This window comes from Gorilla gorilla, chromosome 8 (assembly GCF_029281585.2).
Source record: "Gorilla gorilla gorilla isolate KB3781 chromosome 8, NHGRI_mGorGor1-v2.1_pri, whole genome shotgun sequence".
Lineage (NCBI taxonomy): Eukaryota > Metazoa > Chordata > Mammalia > Primates > Hominidae > Gorilla > Gorilla gorilla.
The window spans coordinates 144759582-144784230 of NC_073232.2; the positions used below are offsets into that span (position 1 = coordinate 144759582).

The 24649-nt window shown below is 62.0% G+C and overlaps 1 protein-coding gene across 5 annotated transcripts; it reads left to right on the top strand.

Moving 5' to 3' along the window:
* Positions 1 to 853: 853 nt before the first annotated feature.
* Positions 854 to 24632, top strand: PWWP2B (PWWP domain containing 2B). Of its 5 annotated transcripts, XM_031007293.3 has the most exons (4): positions 1832 to 2081; positions 9376 to 10736; positions 14502 to 14619; positions 23820 to 24632. In XM_031007293.3, the coding sequence occupies exons 1-4, from the start codon at positions 1957 to 1959 to the stop codon at positions 23938 to 23940; spliced, it is 1725 nt and encodes a 574-aa protein (XP_030863153.1). In that variant the 5' UTR covers positions 1832 to 1956; the 3' UTR covers positions 23941 to 24632. The 5 variants fall into 5 exon arrangements, with proteins under 5 accessions (XP_063566661.1, XP_030863153.1, XP_055208052.1 ...); XM_063710591.1 differs by lacking the exons at positions 1832 to 2081; positions 23820 to 24632 and adding an exon at positions 854 to 929 and having other exon boundaries at positions 9376 to 11039; positions 14502 to 14621; XM_055352077.2 differs by lacking the exon at positions 14502 to 14619.
* Positions 24633 to 24649: the final 17 nt, after the last annotated feature.

Below are 24649 nucleotides of genomic sequence, written 5' to 3' on the forward strand. Positions count from 1 at the left end.
ACCTTGCAGAGGATCCTGCCCACCCCCACCCCCACCCTCGGAAGCCCTTGCTTTTGCCCACCTGGTGGGGCCCTGGTGAATGCTGGTGCTCCCCTGACAGCTCCCCTGGACACTCTTTCTGGATCCCTCCACCCACATACAGCCCCCTGTGCATTAGCCCCACCCCATGCTGGCCCCACCAGCCTGAATGCTGCTTCACCCTGGCAGTCCCCAGTGGCCTCTCCAGCAGGCAGGAAGAAGAGCCAAGCAAGTGGGCAGCCTCAGGATGGCCGCTCAGCCCAACCTGGAGCAGAGTGGCGAGGGGGTCCCTGCTGCCTGGCATTTTTCCTCCAAAGTCAGCCCCACCCCTGGAGGGGGCAGCTGCAGAGGCCTGTGGGCAGGACAGCAGGCAGGCTCCACTGCAGGCCTGGCAGCCAGTGGGCGGGGGCTGGCTGACCCTGGAGAGCGGGGCGCCTTGAGATGCCTGAGGCCCCAGAAAGGGCTTAGTGTTGGCGGGAGCCCCAGGCCACACAGAGGAGGACAGACACTCGCTGGGCTTCCAGGCCTCCTCTGGGACTGTCCCCGGCCAGAACTCTGGCTCATTCAGCCTCGGTCCCTACCCCTGTTCTAGCCGGGACGGTCAGGTGTCCCAGGCCCCGCGGGCTCCCTCACTCCGCCCTGGCTCCTCTCCGAGGCTCCCACTGCCGCGCGGCCGCCGGAGGGCGAGGTCGACAGGCGCCAGCGACCCGACGGTCCCCAGTGGCACCAGGGGCGGTGGTCCTCCATTCCCAGGCTGGGAGGAGCCCTGCCGGGCGGCGCTGGGTCGCCAGGACAACTACGCGGTCCCCCGCCCCGCCTCCAGGCCTCGTCAGGCGCTGCAAGTCCGGCTCAGAAGCCCGGCCCGGGACCAAGGTCACCGCAGCAGGCCGGGCCCCTGCGTTCTGAGCCGGGTGCGGACGTGCTGGTGCTCGGGGAAGTAGGGGGCTTTGACGCCTGAAGGCGCGGGAGCCAGGCGCCTGGGGGAAGGGGGTCCGGCGCCGTCACCTCCCACTCCTCGCCCGCGGGTCGGGGAGCCCCTGCCGCGGGGGAAGGAGGCTGTTTCCTTTGTAAACTGGCGGAGGCGCGCCTGGCCCCTGGGCCCGGCAACCCGAAGAGACACGCCCGAGACCTCCGGAGGGAGTTAACCCCCCGGGCCCCGGTGCCGGCCACCCCCAGGCGCGCAGAGTGGCCCTGAGCCGGGCGCGCGCCCGCTTGTCGCCCCGAGAGGCGCCGAGCCCAGTGGGGCGACCCAGTGTCCCGCCCCCCACGCGGCGAGGGCGACACTAGGCCGCCGCCCCCGGGCGCCCCGCGTCCCCTCCGCCTGCCCCGGCTTCCTGCGCGCGCCGCCTGGGACTTCCTCGCCGCAGTGCCCGGGGCCACCAGAGCCCAGCGCGGGGCGCTGCCGGGACACGCGGGCGGCCGACCCCAGGCGGGAGGATCCGAGCCACCGGGGAGGGAGGGAGGGCGCAGGGCTGGGCCCGGAGGGGGAGGGGGGCCCGGGACCGGCCCCAGGCAGGGGAGCGGGGGGATGGGGTCCCGGGGCTCCGGCCACGGCCGGTATCCCCCCCGCCGCCCCCGGGCTCGTGGCTCTCGGGTCCTCCCGAGCCAGGGGACACTCCCGGCCAACGTGGGCCGCGAGCCCGGGCGCAGCCCCCTCTCCAGCCCGGGGGTCCGCACCGCGCGTCCGGCCGAGCTCTGCGGGCGGGCGCGGCTTCTCCCGGGACGCGGCGGCGGCGGCGGCGGGCGGGGTCCCCGGGAGCGGAGCCCGCGGCCGCGCGCCCCCGGCCCGGCTCGGCTCGGCTGTGGCGGCCGCCCCAGCGGAGCTTTGTGACGTCAGGCGGCCGCGGGGCGGCGTCACGCGCGGGGCTGACCCGGCGGCGGCGGCGGCGGCGGCGGCGGTGGCGGCGGGGCGGGGGCGGCCTGGGACGCGGCGGGAGCATGGAGCCGCGCGCCGGCTGCCGGCTGCCGGTGCGGGTGGAGCAGGTCGTCAACGGCGCGCTGGTGGTCACGGTGAGCTGCGGCGAGCGGAGCTTCGCGGGGATCCTGCTGGACTGCACGAAAAAGTGAGCGGGGGCGCGGGCCGGGACACCCCCGGGGTCCCCACCCGACACCCGCCTCTGCCGCCCGGAGACCCGGGACCCGCCTCCGGGGTGGGGGTGGCGTGGCCCCGGCGCCCGCTTTCGGTTTCTGCCGAGCCTGAGTTTCGGGGCGCGCGAGCGCGGCCGCCACTCGGGGGGCGAAAGTGGTTCTCAAAGTCGTCGCGACTTTTCGGGGCGGGCGCCGGGCCGGGCCGGGCTGGGGCGGGGGGCGCGGGGCCGGGGTCCCGGAACTCCACACATCTGCCATAATTAATGCACTTTTCTTTGTTCAGAGCCACTGTTGAATTCGACTGTTGGCAGAATTGTCGTTAAAGCAGGGGAGGGTCAGATGAGCTGTGGCCTTGCCCTGGCAGTTACTCACAGGTGGGGGTGCCCTGTCGAAGGCCATGGGCCCCTGGCTGCTGGGAGTGACTCCGCGGCTGAGGTTTGGATTCGGGGAGAGCAGTTGCGCCCAGCTGTGCGATTTAAGAACAGTTTCAGGCCAGGGAGCCCTGAGTCATGGGGGCGTGAAGAGGTACAAGCTGTGGGAGCCGTGGGCACATCCCCCGGGAGCCCTGGCTTCCTGGGTGGGGGGCGCAGGGCAGGGCGGGGCGGTTCCTCCTGAGAGGCACCTGTGCACGGGCTGCAGGGACCCATGCAGTGCAGATGAGCCTCCTGGACACCGCGTCACATGGCAGGGAGCTGTCGCCGCCAGATCAATGATTAGGCATGAATCAGGCTGTGGCCTCGCTGCGCTCCTGCAGGGCTTTCTTTTGAAACTGGGAGCAGGGAAAGGCTCCTCTTGTAAAGGCCCAACTTTTTCCATCCGTGGAGCCCAGATTTTTGCCTGGTGACATGAATTAGCAGAGAGGACCGTGTTCCTTCCACAATTATTTCACAGACGTTATCTCTTCATTAGATGTGCCAGAAGCCATTTATCCACAAGTCATGTGATTTAACATATGGCTCCCGTGTGGCTCTTGCCCGCTCCGTGTGGGCTACCGCTGGGAGTGCACGGGCAGGATGGAGGGACACTCGGGGGCTGCAGAATCGCCACCTGGGAGCTGCCATCCCCTCCACCATTGGCCTCAGCTTCCTCTGGCAGGCAGGGTTGGGCTTGGTCCTGGTCAGCAGGGCCGCACCCCTGCCAGACCTGCACCACCTTGCCTGGCCTTTCCTCCCTGAAGAGGGGCAGGAGCAGCAGTGGGTTGCCCCATTTCCCAGGTTCTTGACTCGGGACAAGGGAGGCTGAGAATATCTGCAGTGGCCTCGGGCTCTCCTCCCTGAGGCCCATGGCTAACCTGGTTTGCAAATCTGCACCACTGCCTCCCCTTCATGGAAAAAACCAGGCCCGATGGGACCCCCGGCGTGGGAACTGGCAGCTGTAGGATGCATGGGTGTCAACCCTGCCTGCCACGTTCAGCTGTAACCAGAGCCGCCCACGGAGCCGGGCGCTGGGCCTCTGCGGGCACAGCCACTTAGCAGCCGCCCTTGCTGCCTTAGGCTGGCCCCCTTGTCCTTGTGGGGAATCTGAAGGTAGAGCAGGCTCCCCGACCCCCAGTCCTGAGGCTTGTCCTGGAAGGACCCCTGCCCTCTCCCTCATCTCCCCTGTGCCTGAGTCTCTGTGGCTGTTCTCCTCTCCCCCAGCCCCAGTCCTGAGGCTTGTCCTGGAAGGACCCCCGCCCCCTCCCTCATCTCCCCTGAGCCTGAGTCTCCAGCCCGTTCTCTGCCCTTGTATTCCGAGTCCCAGGGCTCCTGTTTCCAGCCCTGCCTCGGACCGCAGGGTGCTGACCTGCCTTCCCCAGGTGCCAGTTTCTCATCAGGGCGTGGTGCCCGCCCTTATCCCCTGCGTGTGACAGTGGAGGCCCAGTCCCCAAGTGTGGGTGCTGACTCACAGGGAAGAGCTGCTGGGAGCCCTATGACAGGTGTCCGCCCACCTCAGGGAACCTGTGGGTCCCAGCACAACCGGCGCTGTTGAGCGCAGGCGGCGGGCAGCCAGGCACCTGTTCAGAGCAATCCCACGGGAATGGCGGCCCCGCTCACACAGGCGCCGGGATGCAGGGCTGAGGTGGGCCCAGCAGCCAGCGTTTGTTGTTGGCCGGTTTGGGAGATGGCATTCTCTCCCTTGCTTGCAAAGCAGAGGGGAGAGGGGCTTGGCAGGTGGGTGGAATTGCCTGGCTTGTGCCAGAAGGGCCATGTGATCTGAAGCAAGATTCTCTTGAGTGTCAGCCTGCATGTACATCTGGGTGAGTTCACTGCACACCTACTGTGTGCCAGGAAGTGGGCTGAGCCCGGAGCAGGCGGCCTCCAGTGATCTTCCCCCAATCTGGGCCAATGTGGTGGTTCCTTCCAGAGCATCGATGACACAAGCCTTGTCCTGACCTGCGTTGTTTTGCAGGTGATTTGGGGGTATGCTTCTGGTTGAGGATCTTGGGTGGGGTGGCCCTGGCTGAGGGGTGGCCTGAGGACAGACGAGGCTCCGAGTGCGGAAGGGCTGGCCTGCCCCACCAGAGCCTCCTGGCTTGATCTCTGAGCTGGTATTTATCAGCCTCCCCCAGTTGTGGGTTGCCTATGGTTCCAGACACAGACTGCTGGAAAGGTCAGGGGACTGTCCTCTGTGAACCACACCCTAGCCCAGACACCCTGGCCCACGCTGAGAACCCCAGACACTGCCTGTCCCGGCAGAAGGGCACCCTGAGCTCTGTCCTGGGCTCACCTGTCCAGGTGGAGGCTGCACTGCTGGGGGCTGCTCTTGGGATGATTCACTCAACAACCAAGGTGGGGAGCACCTGGGCCAGGGCTGCAGTGGTGATAGGCTGTGCCCCCTGCCCTTGGGGAGTGAGAGGGACACAGGCCTAGTGCATTGAAGGCCAGGGCACCAGGAGGCCTGGCTAGCATGGCTGGTCTTTGGAGCGTCTCGAGGGGATGGCATCTGAGTGAGTGGGTAAGGAGGGCGTGGGGTGGGGCCTGGCCTTGTGCTACTTGGGGAGCCCCACAGGGCTTAGAGAGGGCCTATGCTGATGGCTCATAAACCCTTGAGTCCAGGACACAGGGGGCCGGCCGTGGCCACCTGGCCCCACCTGCTCTCCCCTGGAGATCCTGGGGCAGGTGCCCACAGGGTGAGGCAGGCTCCCCTTGTGGGGCCTTGGAGGAGGCGCTCCCCTGGTGTCTAGCCTGTGGCTTCTCCTGCCAGCCTGCTTTTCCCTAACCCCTGAGAGAGTTGGCCTGGGGAGACCCCACTGCCCCCAGCAGGCCTGACCTGCCCGCCCTTTTCCCGCATGCTGTCCTGCTGTGGGTGTCTGCAGGGCTACAGGGAGACTGCAGACGCTTTCTAGACTGACACTGGAGCATAGCCGAGGCCTTGGGTGCCAGACTCAGGCTGTCCTGGGCTGCGCTGAGGCTGCCTGTTCCTGTTCCAGGAGCCGCATTTTCTTTACCTCTTTAGGCCACAACAGGGTGTCCTTTCCTGATCAGAGAGTGAGGAAGGAAGGTCCAGGGTGAATGTGGGCCCAGGAGGCCAGGCAGGGGGCTGCCATGTGGGCATCTGCCATCTCATGGCCCTGGTCTGTAGAATGGGGAAGCCGTGGGGAGGCGCTGCCAGCGAGCGCAGGGGGCTTGGGCAGGCAGCCAGGGCTGTGCTCCTCCCAGCCATGGCCCCGGGCAGACCTCAGGCCTGGGCCTTTCTGGGAGTTTGGCTGAGCCTGACATCCAGGCGAGGCCCCAGGGCCGCCATGGCTGAGTTAAGGCTCAGCCACTTGTGTCTGGCTGAGGACCTCAGGCCTGGTCTCCAGGGCCCCCGTGTCCTTGCCAGGACACTGCTGTGCCATTGGGAGTGGCACTGGCGTACTTTTTGCTTTGGGGTGTGGTCCGTTCTGCAATTAGAGACTCCAGGGCATCTCACCCCTGCCTCAGTTTCCCTAGCCCTTTCTCAAAGCAAAGGTTATTTGTTCTGTCCCTGAGCTCACAAGGATGCTGCGTGAGGCTTATTTCAAGGGGCCCCTCGCATGTCCTCTTCCCCACAGGCAGGGCCCCCATAGGGCCCCCACATGTCCTTCCCTTCCCCACAGGCAAGGCCCAGCGGATGGCTCTAAAAGGGCAGCCTGGACCCAGCAGGCCCATCTGGCTCCAGGGCCACTCCACCTTCCCACCTGCCAAGGCTCGGTGTTACCTGTGGGTCACAGCCAGGCCAGTGGGGCCCCTGTCCCTAGGGGGTGGGTGTGTGGGGAACTACACTGCACCTGTGCACTTCCAGAAGGACCACTCTTCACATCCCAGGGTCCAGGATAAGCCACTGAGGTTCTCCCTGTGCCAGCGCCGTCCCCGTGCCTGGAGGCAGCAGACCCCAGTGGGTACCCACCCACTCAGCCTGGAGGCACGTTCCCTGGTCTCGCTCGGCCTCACCGGCCAATCTGTGAAATGGGAAGACTGTGATCTGTATCTCATGGGGTTGCTCAAGGAGGGCAGGAGCCGAGGTCCCAGCAGCCTGGGGGCTCTGCTGTTGGCTTTGCAAGATCCCTAGGGCTGGGTTCCCCCACCCGTCCCAGCCTGCGGAGTGAGCTGTTCCCACCCTGTTCTGTTCCCACCCTGTTTACCCACCAGTGCGCTGGGGTGCGGCCTGGGCAGGGCGGCAGCTCCAGGAAGGAAGTATGGCTGCCTGACGTGCCAGGGTCACCGGCCGCTTTTGCAGGGCTGGCTTGTCCAGTCCCTGGGCACTGATGCAGGTGTGACTCAGGGTCCCAAAGGGGATGGCAAAGCTCAGGCTGCCCCCCACCCATTTGATCTGCCTGGGAAGGGACTCACCCCTGGCCTGTGGCTGAAGATCCTGGGGCAAGGGATGGGGCCGGCTCCGTTTGTGGGGCCCTCCTCAGGGTCCTGGCACCTTCAGCCCAGTCCACAACCCCGAGTGGTCAGGGTGCCATGTTCCCCAGCCCTAGTGGGGTTGCCCCCTCCCTCTGGCTGTTGTAGCCACCGTCCTCTGGCAGGGATGCTTGTGCTCCATGGGGGGCCTTCTCCTTGCCAACATCCCCTCATCTGCCCTCATTTGAGGCCCTTTCATTGGGTCCTATGGAGGGGTTCCTGGCTCCCCCAACAGCAAGGGGCCGTAAGCATGCTGGCCCAGAAGCTCAGGGTGCCTGCGTGCACCAGCGGGCGTGTGCACCAGCGTGAGGAGTGTGCATGCACATGGACGTGCTTCTGTGTGAGCACACGAGGTTGGTTCTCAGAATGCTCAGCCTGTATTAAATGCTCACAAGGTGCTCATGGAAGATGATGAACTGGCTGCTGATTTGGGTACGGAGGCCAGTTCTGGCTATGAGGCCAGGGGACTTGGAGACATCAGCCTGCAACCCTGGGTGGGGGTGGGGGTGGGGGCTGGCTTTGGGCAAAGGCTCATCTTCCACAGCTTAACTCTGGCAAACCTTTTCTGTAAGTGAAAGTCGCCGGCTTGGGTGGCCCCAGTGTGGCCTGGCTCACAGACAGCGTATAAAGGAACCTGGGGGCTGTGCTGTGTGCTGGTAAAACTTTCTTCACAAACGCTGGAGCGGCCAGGTGTGGCCCACTGGCCCCCGGGGTGCATGGGGTCTGTGCTCCTCGGTCCTGGCACCAGCACCTGGCTGGGACTGGTGAGGGCACCGTCCGGGACTGGCCTCAGCGCATCATGCCCTTGGGCCCACGTGCCTGGCTCTCCTTTCTCGTGAAAGTCTTAGCCCATCAGAGTTGAAGGCAGCCCGCTTCCCACGGCTGCTGCAGGGCTCAGTGAGACCATTTGCACAGGGGGCCCAGCCCGCACTCCAGAGACGCTCCTGCCGTCGCTAGCCCGTGGCTGCAGGCCCCACAGCGGTGCCTGGCCAGAGGAAAATGGGGCAGGTGGCGCTCACTCTGACCACCCCCACCCACCACAGAGCAGAACCCCCCACCCCGTGTTCATCCCCTCACAGGCCCCAAGGCCACTGCTGCGCCCTCCCCGGCAAGTCGCAATGCTGTGTTGCTTTTCTGTCTCTTTCTCTCCATCTCCCTCTCTTTTTTCTCTGGTTTAGCTAGAGCAGTCTTGAAAATTGCATCTGGTTTGTTACCAGTTATGCGTGTTGCCTGTGGAAACGTGGATTCTGTGGACCTGTCTTCCATGGTCTGTGGTAACATCAGCGTTCCCAGAACTGTTTTCCTGATGTGCTCACAGCAGCTTGTTGGGCGGGATGAGGCCAACAGGGGACAGGGCTCGGGGACATTGGCTGCACTTGGGCGTCGAGAATGATGGGGCAGCCAGGTGTCTGTGCAGCGAGGTGGCCTGCACTCTAGGACGTGAGCTGCTTCTGAGGACAAATCCCCCAAAGCCACGCACAGTGCTGGGCACTGCCCGTTAAGTGCAGGCTGCCTGGCCCAGCGAGTCCCAGGATGAGAAGGCCTTTACAACTGGGATTGGTGTCCTGGCTGTGGCAGCCGCGGGGCCTTAACTGTGGCTCCCCCAGCAGTGGCTGCTCCTGCCCCTTGTGCCCCTTCCCCTGCAGATCGTGTGGCCCAGCAGGGCAGGACCTGAGGGTGCCAGGCGGGCAGGGAGGGCCTTCTAGGTTGTGTGGGCAGATGGGGATGAGGGCTCTCTCGGGGTCACTGAAAGCATCTGGGCCATCTCCAGAGGGCTCAGCCCTGGGCCACGCGCAGCCCCACCCCAGACACACGTCATGCACCTGGAACCCTGCTCCTGTAGGACAGCATTCTCCAGGGCTCCTGCAGGACGGCATTCTTCTGGGCTCCTGCAGGGAGCTTTCTCCAGGGGCTAGCTTTGGGGGTTGAAGGGTTGCCTGGCCCTAGTGGGGGACTTCGCTGAGTCCCCCAGCCCCTCGGAGAGGAGGGAACGGCTGAGCCTGTGAGCAAGGAGCCTGAGTTTTGGGGCCCAGGGCCACGGGTCACAAGCAGCCAGACCCCTCCTGGGGCCAGGTCAGGCCTCCTGGGAGCATTCCTGCTGGGGTCCACATGTCCCTTGGGGCCATGGACTGAGATTCGGAGCCTCTGGGCCTGTCTCTGGCCAGGGAAGCAGCTGATCTCCCGGCCATATGCTGCGTGGCTTTGGAAGGCACATGTCTTGCCCTGCTGTGTCCAACCCAGGACATACGTAGGGAGCATGGGCATTGGTTTACCATCCTGAAATACAGCCCTGGACTCAGGGCATGGCTCGCTGCCCAGACCTGCTGGAGCATGGGTCGGGAGCCTTGGCTCTGGGGGCTGGTGCGGGTGGCAGATGTGCCAGGGTCCCTTCTCACTGTGGTTTCTCTCTCTCCATTGCCAGGTCCGGCCTCTTTGGCCTACCCCCGTTGGCTCCGCTGCCCCAGGTCGATGAGTCCCCTGCCAACGACAGCCATGGCCGGGCTCCCGAGGAGGGGGATGCAGAGGTGATGCAGCTGGGGTCCAGCTCCCCACCTCCTGCCCGCGGGTTTCAGCCCCCGGAGACCACCGGCCCCGAGCCACCCCCGCCCCTTGTGCCGCCGCTGCCCACCGGAAGCCTGCCCCCGTACCCTCCCTACTTCGAAGGCGCCCCCTTCCCTCACCCGCTGTGGCTCCGGGACACGTACAAGCTGTGGGTGCCCCAGCCACCACCCAGGACCATCAAGCGCACCCGGCGGCGTCTGTCCCGCAACCGCGACCCGGGGCGCCTCATCCTCAGCACCATCCGCCTGCGGCCGCGCCAGGTGCTCTGTGAGAAGTGCAAGAGCACGCTGAGCCCCCCGGAGGCCAGCCCCGGACCCCCAGCCGCGCCCAGGGCCCGCAGGAGGCTGGGCAGCGGCCCGGACAGGGAGCTCCGCAAGCCGGAGGAGCCGGAGAACGGCGACCCCACGGCTGCGGCCACCTCCAGGAGGAGCAAGAGGGAGAGGCGCGAGGAGGACAGGGCCCCGGCAGAGCAGGTCCCGCGGAGCCCGGTCATCAAGATCTCCTACAGCACGCCCCAGGGCAAGGGAGAGGTGGTCAAGATCCCCTCCCGCGTGCACGGCTCTCTGGAGCCCTTCCGTCCCCAGCAGGCCCCGCAGGACGACGGCAGCCAGGACCCCGAGGTGCTGGACAGAGAGTCCCGGGACCGGCCGTCCTGCGCGCCCTCGGCCTCCATCCCCAAGTTGAAACTGACACGGCCTGTGCCGCCCGGCGCGGACCTGCCGCCCCCTAAGATCCGCCTGAAGCCCCACCGTCTGGGGGACAGCGAGCACGAGCCCGTGTACCGGGCCGAGCTGGTGGAGGAGCTGAATGGGTACCCGCGGGACAGCTCGCCGGCGCCCTGTGCGGACGGCCCTGCCGGTGGGCTGGCGGACTTGTCTTCTGGAAGTTCGGGTGAGGACGATGACTTCAAGAGCTGTCCCCAGGGTCCACGGGGACGCGAGGGCTTGGCTTTTCTCGTCAGCTGCCCTGAGGGGAGAGCGGACTGTGCCAGTGAGTCGGCGTGCAGCAGCGATAGCCTGGACGAGGCCAGATCGTCCGGCTCGGAAGGGACGCCGGCAGACACGGGTGACCTCTCGCCCGGCCACGGCGCGTCGGCGCCCCCCGCGTCCAGAGAGGCTCGCCAAACGGTGCCGCCCCTGACGGTCAGGCTGCACACACAGAGCGTGTCGGAGTGCATCACGGAGGACGGCAGGACTGTGGCCGTGGGGGACATCGTCTGGGGTAAGATCCATGGTTTTCCTTGGTGGCCGGCGCGTGTTCTTGACATCAGTCTCGGCCAGAAGGAGGACGGAGAGCCGTCTTGGCGAGAAGCGAAGGTCTCGTGGTTTGGTTCTCCGACTACGTCGTTCTTGTCTATTTCAAAACTCTCCCCTTTCTCCGAGTTTTTCAAACTGAGATTTAACCGTAAGAAGAAGGGGATGTATCGGAAAGCTATAACCGAGGCTGCAAATGCCGCAAGACACGTGGCCCCGGAAATCAGGGAGCTCTTAACCCAGTTTGAAACGTAACTGGTTCCCTGACCAGGTGAGTGTGCCAGCGGCAGCCTCCTTCCCCCGGCCGGCCCAAGCTCACACCTGTGTCCAGGCCGTGCCTCTGCTCCGGGCCCTGAGGCCCAGGGAGCCGCCGCCTGTGCCCCTCAGCTGGCTTGCTTGGGGCCCCAGCCGTCTGAAAAATGGTTGCCCTCACTGGTGATGCCATCTGCGCTTCTGATTCACACGAGAGGCGCACTGCAAGGAGGCCAGTCACCGCTGGTGCTTGTCGAAAGCGCACAGCGAGTTTGTGTTTGGCAGCCATTTTTCAAAGGCCAGAAGGGAGTTTCTCATGCTCTCAGTCGTTGTTTGGAGTCAGGGATGTGGTTTGACGGATCCTGGGGAGGGGAGAGCCCAGGCTGAGGCCCTGTCTTGCGTTACTCACTCAGGGAACAAACTCTCACTGCTCTTTCCAAAGATCAGAGCTGGCGTCTCCCTCCTCCTGCGCGCGGATAGGCCATCCCAGGACATTAAAGGAGGGAGGGTGAGGTGAGCTTCCCACCCTCAGATGAAGCCCCCACCCCAACTCCCCAGACTGGCCCAGCCCTGCCCCCCACGACCCCCCAAATCTTCCTCCTGGGTCAGTGCGCACTCCGTCGTCAGCAGGCTGTGTGCGTGGCCAGGCGCCCGGGACCTGGGACGTGGTGTGGGGGCCTGTTCCCGGGGACGGCGTCTCACTGTCGGCCTCTCCTAGGAGCACTTTCTAGAATCTCCAGCCAGGCCTTGTGTGGATTCTCTGTGCCTGGGGGGCACTACGCTGTGTGGAGGTGTGGAGGTGTCACCTTGTGGGGCTGGGAGCACCACCCATGCCCCTGTAATCACCATGTGGGGCATCCGGAGCCTGCCGAGGGGCTGTTTTCTGCCCTGAGCTCCTGAAGGCCGCTCTCCCAGCTCCAGAGGCTTCTCAGCACCTCCTAGATGCCCCTCTTGTCTTCCCAGCAGGAGAAGGCAGGCCAGGGAGGAGTCCTTTCTGGGTGGGGGCGGCTGGTGGCCCTCTGTGCTCTTCTTCCTGGCTCCATGGCCTAACCACCCCCTGGATGCAGAGATTCCAGGGCCAGGGGCTGTACACAGAGGGCAAGGGCAGGGCTCCGCCTAGGCCTTGGTGACGTCTGGTGACCTTGTCTTCCCTGGCCACCTGCCCAGAGGCCTTAGAGTTTCCCAGGTGACAGTCCTTGGGCCTTTGTTGGGGGCGGGGACTGGAGCTCCTGGTGCCCCTCCACTGCTGCACCCTGCGTATTGGGGTTCCGGCGGAAGCAGTGATGAGAGACCACTGTGGTTGAGCCAGGGTCCCCAGGGTCCCCAGGCTGCCTGGCTGCCCAGGCTCTGGCCTGGCCTCACCCCCTCCCTCCAGCCACCTGGCTGCATCTGCCTTGCTCTCCTGAGGCCAGGCACAAACCTGGCTGCTCCCCCCGCCCCAGGAACCAGGCCCTTTTCTGATCAGTTCTGGGGCCTTGGGGCAGGCGTGGGGCAGGTGCCTTGTTGGGGAGTGGGTGTGGGTGCTGTCTCTCAGCTTGAGTCTGGGGAGTGTCTCAAGCCAGGGCACCATCCTCTGAGGGGTAGGAGGAGGGTCAGAGGACTCCCATCTGCTGTCCTAGGGGGCCCTCCCCGAGTTCTGGACTCAGGCATTTGCGAGGCATGACGTCCCCCCACGCAGGACGTCTCCAAGTGAGGCCTGAGGCCTTGGCTGGCAGGGAGTGCCCAGCCGGGAGGACGGGAGGACACAGTCTTGCAGGCTCAGGGCCGGCTGTGTTTATCCGGAAGTGGAGGAAGAATCTCACCAGACGGGTTTGCCTGCCTCCACGGGGGGCAGTGCCTGCACACGGGGCCGGCGCCAGGACCAGCCCCCTGCTCTGGGAGTGGGGGTGCCGGATCCTTTCAGCACCAAAGCGCAGAGTGGTGTGTGCCTAGTTGGCTTTTTGGTCTTATTTCCTGAGGGCTAAAGACCAAGTGCTCAGTGTGATCAGAGCTGGTGTCTCGTGGGGCCTGGGATCTCCCGCCCTCTGTGGGGTTGGTGGTCCTTGAGGGACACGTTTGCTTTGAAGTGTCAGCAACACACCTCTGGCCTGCTCTTTGTAGGGGAAATGCGGGGGTACCTGCCTTTCCTGGGAAGGGGGACCCGCCACCACCGTCGTGAAGGTGCGCCTCTCTGAGCAGAGGCTGAGTGGGGTGTGGGGCGCTGCTGGCCATGCCCGAGGGAGGGGCGGGAGGAGGAGGCTGGTGTGGGGGCTGGAGCTCGGGCAGGGAGGCCTTCTGGGGAAGGTCGTCCTCCCAGTTCCCGCCCACCGGCCACCCTGGCCTGGCCCCAGCCGCTCCTGCAGCTGCCCAAGGATGAGGACAGGGATGGCTGGGCGGTGTCAGAAGCTTCCTGAGGTTTGTGGGTGTCTGCTGCCTGAGGCACTTGTCAAGGAGCAGTCACCGCAGGCACCGCGAGATCGGCTCCGTTGCAGGGACACTGAGCCCAGCATCTACCCATGAGAGGCCCCTCACTCTCTCTCAGCTTGCTGCGGGGCTGGAGGCCCTGCTCAGGGGTAGGCGGATGCCCCACAGACCACAGGGTGCCAGGGCATTGGGCCTGTGGCCGGCAGTGCCAAGAGGCAGCCTGGCTGGCACAAGGGACGGGCACATCGGCCTCAGCAGGGGCCGCGCCAGGACGCATGGCTGTGACACACTTGGGCACCCCTCCGTGTGAGGTCCTGATGTAGGTGCGCCGAGGCTGAGCTGGCCTCCTGTGCAGGAATAGAGGCCGTTGGGCCTTGTCCCAGCCGGTCACCTGCTGTTGTGGTCTCAGTGAGCCAACACCTCTGAGCCTGTTTGTTCACCGCTCCCAGGGTAACAACAGGTCCCACCTCTGAGTGAGCCGCACTCCACCCCGGTGGTCACGGCCGGCTCCAGGGCCTGTGAATGGCCTGTGGCCGCTGCCCTTGGAGGTGACCACTGTGCCCTCTCAGGCCGGCAGGAGAGGCCATTCCCTGGGACTTCTCCTACACCCACAGGGACCCCCTGGGATTAGAGCTGAGGTCCGGGGCGGGGGCAGGTGGTGGAGACCAGGCTCTGGGGTTACTGTGCCTGGGAGCAGCCTCCTGCTTCAGGTGCAGGCACCGGACATGCAGGGTCAGGGGCCCAGCAGGAGCTGCCTGGCCAGGCTTGTCCTGCAGCTGGGAATGGGGACCCAGAGAAGGCAACGCCACCCACACCCCCACCACCGCCTGGGCCCACCGAGCCTGAGAGGGGAAGGCAGCTCCTCCCCAGTGTGAGCCCCGGGGCCTCGGGCTGGGGTCCTGCCCCTGTCCAGGCTCAAGGTCCTCTCTCTGCTCCCCTGGTCTCTCCCTCACCACCCACCCACCCACCCACACCTCTACTGAGGGCCAAGCACTCCACTGGACCCAGGCTAGAAGGGGGGCCAAATGGGGAGGGCTGTGAATCACCAGTTCCCAAATTAGTGCATAATCACACACAGGAACTGCTGAGAAGGAAGGGAAGAGGGGCTTGAAGCAGAGCATCCAGCGAGAAACCTGGCCTGGACTGGGATCTGGGAAGGCTTCCTGGAGGAGGTGGCAGGAGCCAGGATCTGAATGGTGAGCTAATCAGGAGCTGATGGGGTGAGGGTGGGGGCGAGTGTTCTAGGCAGGAGGAGGGCAGGGCATGTTCCAGGGGTTGCGGAGGTGGTCAGAGGGCCCGTTGGGCCAAGGCACAGACTCTGGGTGCTGTTGGAGAATTACAGACAGAGGAGTGAGATGGTCTTGTTATTATTTGTCAGTTAAAAATAAAATGAAACTTTAAAAAAATCTGATAGCTTTACAAATAAAAGCAGTGACCTCCAGCTGTGAGGACAGGGAGAGTGATGGGGGACGGGGAGGCTGGGCGGTGTGCAGGTGTCGCTCCTGGAACTAGGGGAGCCACGGTCTATGCCCCGCATCCTCAGGGTGGCTCCAGTTCTCGGGAGGTGCCTGAGGCCTGGCTGGAGGCATCTCAGGGGAAAGCTCAGAGGCGGGTCAGGCAGAGGGCTGGGGGCAGGGATGCTCGTCTGGGGGACCTGGGCCAGGACAATGCTTGGCGGGGAGCTCCACAGACTGGCTGCTTGAGGCAGAGGCTTTGGAGCAGCAGAGGCGGGTGGAGATGACAGGTGACTGGATGTGTGCACTGTGCGGGAGCAGGAAGGACGGTGGCGCAGAGTGGGTGGCACTGGCCAGCCGTGTGGGGAGGACCTGAGGGGCTCGGGACCTTGCCCGCCCTGCACCTCAGCACCACTGCAGGGGAGGGGGGCGTGCCCAGAGGGGCAGTGGGCTGCCTAGTGTTTTGGGAGCCATGAGGACCAATGGGGACACCTGGTCCTGGGAGCCATGAGGGCCAACGGGGCACTTGGTCCTGGGAGCGGTGAGGGCCGACGGGGGCACTTGGTCCTGCACAGGCACCTCCTGTGCTTCCCTGTCGTGGCCAGGGCAGGCCGTGCTCCGCCGATGCGTGGACTGGAAGCTGGGCACCTCCCTGAAGTGGGGACTCAATGCTCTCCTGGTGTCCCGGCCTCTTGGGCAAGGGGGAGATTTCACAGCTTCCAGACAGTGCAGGCTGGAGGGGTACAGCCTCCTGTGGCCCCAGGGGCCCAACCCTTTCCCCTCCTGCCCTGGCAGGGGACTTTCGGGGGCGTACCCAGCACAGCCTCCGTCAGCAGCTGGGAGCACGGGGTTTCTGCGCCACTGAACGGTCAGTGTCCCTGGGGTCGTCCTTGTCTTTTGTGAGTTTCCTGTAGCTGCTGTAACAAACCTCCACACACTGGGGCTCTGAGACCACAGGCGTTTATTCCCACGCCTCTGGGGGTCAGGAGCTTGAGTCAAGGCGAGCAGGGCTGTGCGCCTTCAGCTCCAGACAAGAATCCCTCTTGCCTCCGCAGACCTGGGGGTCCAGGCGTTCCCCTCTCATGACCACGTCGCCCCAGGCTCTGCCTCCATGGGCTCAAGGCCTCTGCCTCTTCGAAGTACCCTGGTGGCATCTGGGGACCCGTAGATAGCGCGGGAGGGGCCGCTCATCTGGAAACCCTTTAATCACAACGCAAACACGATGTGGCAGAAGGTGCCGTTCCCAGGCTCCCGGGACGAGGAGCACCCGGTCTCATTCACTCCACATCCCCAGCGGTTGTGTGGGCAGCGCGGGCACAGCCCAGGGTCCACCCCAGCCTCATGTCCGACAGAAGGGAAGGCCCCAGGAAGCAGGGGTGGAGATGGGCTTCAGCCCAGGGGCCCGTGGGGCGAGGGAGGGACCCACTGCTTCAGAAAGGTCTGCTGTGCACAGGCCATGGGGGCAGCATGGGCCGCTTCCGACCTTCAGCTTCATAATGTTGATTTCTCCTGGGAAATAAAGATAATAATCAGGAAGCTGCCCGGTCCTGGAGTGCTGAGTCGGCAGGAGCCGCTGCCGGGACTTGGGAGAGTGTGGTGCTCACTGGAGTCTCCGGGCCAGAAGCAGCGACGCCGCCGTCTCTAGGCTTTGGCTTTTCTGATTTATGTTTTCCTTTTAGAACAGCATCCTTGAGCTTCCTGCACAAAACTTGCTTTTCTCTTCCTCCAACTCTAAATAAAAACGCTCTTCTGCTTCCGAGGACGGGTTTCTCAGCTGACTTCCCTGCGTTGCTTTCAGGGAATTCAGGTCCCACGTGAAGGTTGTAATTATTTTGTTCCAGAAGGAAACAGAGGCCTGTAATTCTGAGCCTGCTGCAGGGGCTCAGGCCCCGCCCTACCTCCTGGCTCCCAGCAGCCGGGCAGCCGGTCCCTGCCGCTTCCTCCCAGCCAGCAGCTTGGGCATTGAGGCCATGTTGGTGGGGCAGGCGGGCAGGTGCTGGGGTGTTTGGAGTTGCTTCTCAGGGGGTCAGATGCCTGGGACACAGGGGACTTTCCCAGTGTGGGGGGATGCTGCTGGGGGCCCCTGCCCACCTGTGCCTTCAAAGCCAAGCGTTGTGCCCACCTCTGGTGAGATGCCCTAGTGCTATGCGGACCTGTTGCCAGACCTCCTACTTGCTTCCTGGGTCTCACCTTCAGCTCCAAATCCTTGCCCCTGACCCCACCGGGCTTCAATGCCCTGGACAGGGCATGTGCCCCGTGTCAGAGGATTGGGAGTGGAGGGTGGGACTTCCTGCACGCCATGGGGCTCACTCTCTTGCCAGGACCCCTTCAGGGGCAGTGGGAGCTCCTGCCCGGCAGGAGGCTGTTCTCTCCTGGAGACCCCGGGGTTGGTTGTGGGCTTGGGGTTGTCGGCCTAATCCGTTCCCGATCAAGTTCACCCAGGTTTTCACCCTGGGGCTCCGCCTACCGTTGGTGATCACTTTAAGATTTGCTCTTTCAGGAGGGATTACGAGGTGCTGGCCCTGGTCTTCATTTACTCACTGGAATTCTTGCAGAAAAGCCTCTTTCCTTACCAGCTTTCAGTGGCACTGCACCAAGACTTGCGGCTACCCTCCGCTTGCAGAGAATTCTCATGGAGGCCAGGGTAGATGTGGGGGCTGGTTCCCCAGCTCCTTCCAGCGTGGCTGAGGAGTCCCTCCTGAGCGTGTGTGTCTCGTGAAAGCACACGTTTGCTAACATATCTAGTCGGGTTCGATCCACACAAGTCCTGTTCTTTCCATGCTCAGACGGTGCCATCTTGGGTCAGCTGGCGGAGGCCAGCGCCCGTGTCCTGTGGTGACCACAGCAGCCTGCTGGCATCTTTGCCCCCGCCATGCCACGTCATCCGGGCTCGCTGTGCGTTTTCTGGCTCAGGCCTGAGGCAGCCACGTCCCCGGGAGCCCTGCTTCCTGCTTTCTGCCCCTCGGGCCGCTGCTGTTTCTAAACCTTTGCAGTCAACATAGCTAGGATTCACTTTTGTGTCTGATGCCGGAAATCTTGACTTTTAATGTTAACATGATCAATTTTATAGATGTAAAGGTTAATATATCTATCAACATGTAATATAGGTGTGTAAAATATTTAAAATGTAACAATATAATGTCACATATTACTGAACATAATATATGTAATACCATTATGATGCAGTAGGATAGTTTCGGAAGAAAAGCACCCCAGCACCTCCCACCAAGGAGGGTGCCCGCGGGCATCCCGGTGGGTGCTGGCAGTGAACGCCTGAGCTCGCCCTGCCCGTCTTTTTGTCCTGGGGTCTGGCCCTTTGGGGTGTGTGTCACATCCCTCTCTCTGTGGCAAAGTCATGACCTCAGAACACACTTAGGCATCTTCATTCACTTTCTATTTTTAGAGACTCCTCGTTTTTAAAACCCGCTGTGATAGGATTCTGTGGCACCTCCGCAGCCCTGGGTCCACTCCCGTCCTGGTCTCCCCGGCCTTCCTGTGGCTGCATCTGGGCAGGGCCCCATTGTCCTTCCGGGCTTCCAGCCTAAGCAGGCCCCACGCCGGCTTCTCCTCCCCGCCCCTCGCCTCCTTGCGATGTGCAGAGCTGTAGGACACACCCAACTCCCTGGGGGGACTCTGGCTGTCCCAGTCTTTTCCCCAACAAGCTGTGGGGAGGGTGTGAGCCACCAGCTTTCTCACCATGGAAAAGGTGTGGCCCAGGCAGGGAGGTGCTGGTGCCTTGGGGCCTCAGAGACAGTGGGGTGGGAGAGAGGTAGGTGAGCACGAGACTCCGACCCCGTGTCCCGGTGGGGGCTCTGAGGGCTCCCAGGCAGGTGGGGCCCCAAGGCCTCCAGGTTCCTGAGAACACCTCGTGTCCTGGAGGCCTCAGTGACGCAGAGCAGCCGAGCTCAGCTCCATGAACGAGGGTCATCTAGAAAGGTAGGAGAGACGTGAGGAGCGGCCAGTGCCGCTCCAGCCTTGGAGTCTGTGTCTCTGCCGCCGGGAGAGGGAAGGCTCCTGCGAAGGCCACTGCTGCTGTTCGGGACGAAGGGCCCGTCCAGGCTGTCTCCTCCCAAGGCCTGTTACACATGTTTCTAATGAGGATAGTGGCTGATGGATGTTTACCGACATTTCCAAAGGTCATGCTGTTGTTGATGGAGAAGGACTTGGATGGTTTTAATGACCTCCTGGGGCTGTGTGTTTCTTTGCAGGGAAGTGTGGTTGCCTTTGATTTGAGCCTCTTTCAAATCCTAAAATGCTGCATTAGAAGGGGGTGGACAAAGCAGGTTCCAGGCATGGCAGGGACGGCACTTGTGCCACAGCACCAGCTGCGGCCTCTGCGGATCCCCCAGACAGCCGTCCTCCTGACCCATCTTGCACGCAGTCCCTGGTGACTCCCTAGAAGTTTGGGAGGGACCCCAGGGGCTGGAGGACGCATAGGTGGAGCCGCTGCGATTCTGGGATCGGCCTCCACCTCGCTGTCAGCCGTGGAGCGGGTGTCTCAGGCGCCTTAGTACAGCTGCCTCTTCCTTCTGAGAAGTGGAAAATGGTATTTGTGGGAATGCATTTGTGTGACCGGCTCTAATCCTCGCAAACATTCCTCACAGGGACTGTTCAGCTTCCCGTATGGAATCTGCGGGGTTGGAGGAAGTTATTCCAGGACTGAGAAAGTGAAGCCTCGTGGTGCGGAGGCACTGACGCCTGGCTCTGTCTAGGAGTCACTGTTGGTACCCCCGGCAGGTCTCAGCTGGCGTTGGGCTGGGGACTGTGTCAGCGGGGCCTCCGAGAGCCTCCTGCTCCCCCTGGGACGTGAATAGGAGATGGTCCAAAATGCAGCTTCTCTTTAATTTGTGTTTGCGTCGATCTTACTATGTATGTTCAATTTTTACAAGTCCAGTGGCCACATGCAATATGTAATGACAATAATTCACCTTCGTATTTCTAGACGATGTACTGCTGCTGCTGCTTGATCCTTACGTTTTCAATTTAGACGTTAGTTACGGGCTTTTTCTATGGAAGATGAAGAGGCTGAGATCTCTCCTGTTCACTGCCACACATCCACATCCACTCTCTCACACACACACACACTCACACACATCCACTCACACTCACACATCCGTTCATACACATCCACTCTCACACACCCACTCACTCACACACATCCACTCACACTCACATCCGCTCACACACTCACATCCACTCACACACACATCCACTCACACACATCCACTCACACTCACATCCGCTCACACACATCCACTCACACTCACATCCGCTCACACACATCCACTCACACTCACATCCGCTCACACACTCACATCCACTCACACACTCACATCCACTCACACACACATCCACTCACACACATCCACTCACACACTCACATCCACACACACCCACTCACACACCCACACATATCCACTCACACACATCCACTCACTGTCACACACATATCACTCACACTCATTTACTCACACACCCACTCACACTCACATCCACACACACCCGCTCACACACTCACATCCACTCTCACACACATCCACACACACACCCACTCACACACATATCCACTCACACACATCACACACTCATTTACTCACACGCACTCACACTCATATACACACACATCCACTCACACACATGCACTCTCACATTCACTCACACACCCACTCACACACATCCACTCTCACACACCCACTCACACATCCACTCACACTCACATCCGCTCACACACTCACATCCACTCACACACATATCCACTCACACACTCACATCCACACACACCCACTCACACACCCACACATATCCACTCACATCCACTCACTGTCACACACATATCACTCGCACTCATTTACTCACACACACGCACTCACACATCCACACACATCCACTCACACTCATTTACTCACACACACCCACTCACACTCACATCCACACACACCCGCTCACACACTCACATCCACTCTCACACACATCCACACACACACCCACTCACACACATCACACACTCGTTTACTTACACACACATATCCACTCACTCATTTACTCACACACGCACACACACACTCACACACTCATATCCACACACACATCCACTCACACACATCCGCTCACACACATCCACTCTCACACACCCACTCACACATCCACTCACACTCACATCCGCTCACACACTCACATCCACTCACACACACATCCACTCACACACTCACATCCACACACACCCACTCACACACCCACACATATCCACTCACACACATCCACTCACTGTCACACACATCCACTCACACTCATTTACTCACACCCACTCACACTCACATCCACACACCCGCTCACACACTCACATCCACTCTCACACACACATCCACACACACACCCACTCACACACTCACATATGCACTCACACACATCCACTCACACACATCACTCACACTCATTTACTCACACACATATCCACTCACACATACATCCACTCACACACACCCGCTCACACACATCCAGTCACACACACATCCACTCACACACACACCCACACACACCCACTCACACACATCCACTTACACCCATCCACTCACACACATATCCACTCACACACATCACACACTCATTTACTCACACACATATCCACTCACACTCATTTACTCACACACCCACTCACACTCACATCCACACACACCCGCTCACACACTCACATCCACTCTCACACACATCCACACACACACCCACTCACACACATATCCACTCACACACATCACACACTCATTTACTCACACACACGCACTCACACTCATATACACACACATCCACTCACACACATGCACTCTCACATTCACTCACACACCCACTCACACACATCCACTCACACACACATCCACTCACACACATCCACTCACACACATCCACTCAGACATCCACTCTCACACACATGCACTCTCACATTCACTCACACAAACACACATCCACTCACACACACCCACTCACATTTACTCACACATACATCCAATCACACACATCCACTCACACACCCACTCACACACACACATCCACACACACATATCCACTCACACACATCACTCACACTCATTTACACACATATCCACTCACACTCATTTACTCACCCGCTCACACACATCCACTCACACACATCCACTCACACACACATCCACACACCCACTCACACACTCACACATATCCACTCACACACATCCACTCACACTCACACATATCCACTCACACACATCACTCACTCATTTACACACATATCCACTCACACATTTACTCTCACACACCTGCTCACACACTCACATCCACTCTCACACATCCACTCACACACATCCACACACACCCACTCACACACACACATATCCACTCACACATCCACTCACACACATCCAGACATCCACTCTCACACACATGCACTCACACACATTCACACAAACACACATCCTCACACACACACGCATCCACACACACACACGCATCCACTCACACACACCCACTCACATTTACTCACACACATCCAACCACACACATCCACTCACACACCCACTCACACTCACACACATGCACCCACACACACATATCCACACACACATGCACTCTCACACACATCCACTCACACACATCCACAAACACACAATGTTTGGCTAACTCAAGACTTGGTGTTTATGTTAATGATTTTAGCCCATCCATGTAGAGGATTATAGATGTTGCCGGCCCTTTCTTCTCTGTAGCATTGATCCCGGCTTGGTGCTTGGTCTTCAAATTGTTTACAGTGTTGTCACTCAGGAATGCCCAGCGTGAGGAGAAAGAATCTCCTCTCACACTCATGCTCACACACACATCCACCCTCACACTCTCACACAGCACACGCCTGCAGGTGCCCTCCAGGCCTCCCCACGTGCCGCTGGGCTTCCTCACTGCATGGTGGTCTCAGGGCGGTTGCAGTTTCTCCCATGGCAGCTCAGGGCTTCCACGAGGGCAGCACTGGAAGCGGCAGTGGCCTCTCCGCGGGGCCGGGACAGAGGCAGGTCCCTCCAGTGACTTCTCGGCGGGGCCGCGACAGGGACAGGTCCCTCCTGCCCTGCTGTGGTCAGGCAGGGCCCATGGGGCGCCTTCCTCCTGACAGGAGGAGTGGCGGGGCTGGCGTGGCCCCGTGCGCCCTCGGCTCTGCAGGCTCCGCTGCCTTCCCCGTCCCTGTGCTCTCCACCCGCCGGCTGGTGGAGAACTGGGGCTGACAGTGTCTGTCCTTCTGTTTGTTGGATTTAGGGGGCTGCTCTCTTCAGGGCCCAGGGTTGGCCCTGGGTTGTGGGGCTGAGGGGACCGCCTGTCCCCGCCAGGTCTTTCTGCCTGAGGTGGCCATCTGGGTCCTGCATGGGCTCAGGTGCGGGGCGATGGAAGCAGGGCTGACACCTGGGGCTCCGCACAGATCTGGGAAAGGGTTTTCTCCTCAGGGTCTAGCCCTCCCTTCCCACCCTGGGATCCCCATGCGTGGGGCTGTGTCCTGGTGGAGGGGTCTTGGGGCTCCTCCCCAGGCTTGGGTCTCCACGGGGCCGTCAGTGCGAGGTGAGGGTCCCCGGAGTCATGTATGGGGGTCCTTCCACATCATGAGCCCGGCACAGGCATGGTCGTCAGCCCCCACCAAGAGGCCACAAGGCTGCAGGCCCGCTGGCTTCTCTGTGGCCCTGCGTGTAGGGCCTGTGGACTGCGGGACTTCAGGGCTGTGGTCTGAGCCCCCAAGCATGGAAGACCCTGCACTCTTCCCCAGCACAGCCGGGCTGTGGGCCCTGAGGGAAGGAGGGCCGGCAGGAGCTGGGGGGTGGTGGAGGTCCCGGGTGAGCCTCAGGCCCTCCGGGGCACCCTGGCCTGCTGCTCAGACGTTGAGGGGCTGGTCCCCCATACTGGACCCTGAGTTAAACCTCTGCCCCTTTTTGCTTTCCCCCAAGGTCACCGACGATGAGGGCGCACCTGCTGTCCTGGAGCTTCCGATCTCTGTTCGGGGACCCTGTGAGCCTTCTGGCCGGCGGCGTGCAGAGCCCACTGGGCACGGTGGTCGGCCTGGTGTGAGGCCCCCCAGGGACTGGCAGTGTGTCCAGGGAGGGGATGGCCCTGAGCCCAGTGGCTCCTCCCGCTGAGTGTATTTCTTCCCACCACTCAGCCCATGGCTGCCCTGGCTCACGAGGCAGTCGGGACTCGTGACTTGCTGGCTGCTGCTGCCTCGCGTGCTGGGGTTCCATGGAGGAACTGGGCCTGCCACCCCGGCCTCGCCTGCTGCCCGCATGCTGGGGTCCCGTGGAGGAGCCAGGCCTGGCACCCCGGCCTCGCCCAGCGGCTGGTGTGGGCCGCTGTTCCCTGCCTCGCAGTGTCCTGGAGGCAGCTGTCTCGCAGACTCAGCTTGGTCTCCCGCAGGCTTCAGTAAAACCCAATTGCACGTGTGGGATTCTTCCCCAGCCCTTGGGTGTGGGGTCTCTGTGCACTTGACAGCTGGGGGACCTACCCACCGTCTCCCACTCCAAGTTCATCCCAGAGCGTGGGGCCCGCTGGGCACCTGGCACCTGGCCTGCAAGGCCACCTGTCCCCCAGATGCTGCTACGAGTGACCAGTGCTGTGTGGAGGAGGCCAATGGCGGCCCCTGGGAAACCAGGCTTCAACAGTACAAGGAAAAGAAACTTGCTCTGTTTTGTAAGAGCGTGTTCCTTTTCCTCTTTTTTGTCACTTTAAAGACCAAAAAGAATAAAGAAAGAAAAGAAAAAAATTAATCTGCTCTTTCTTTGTT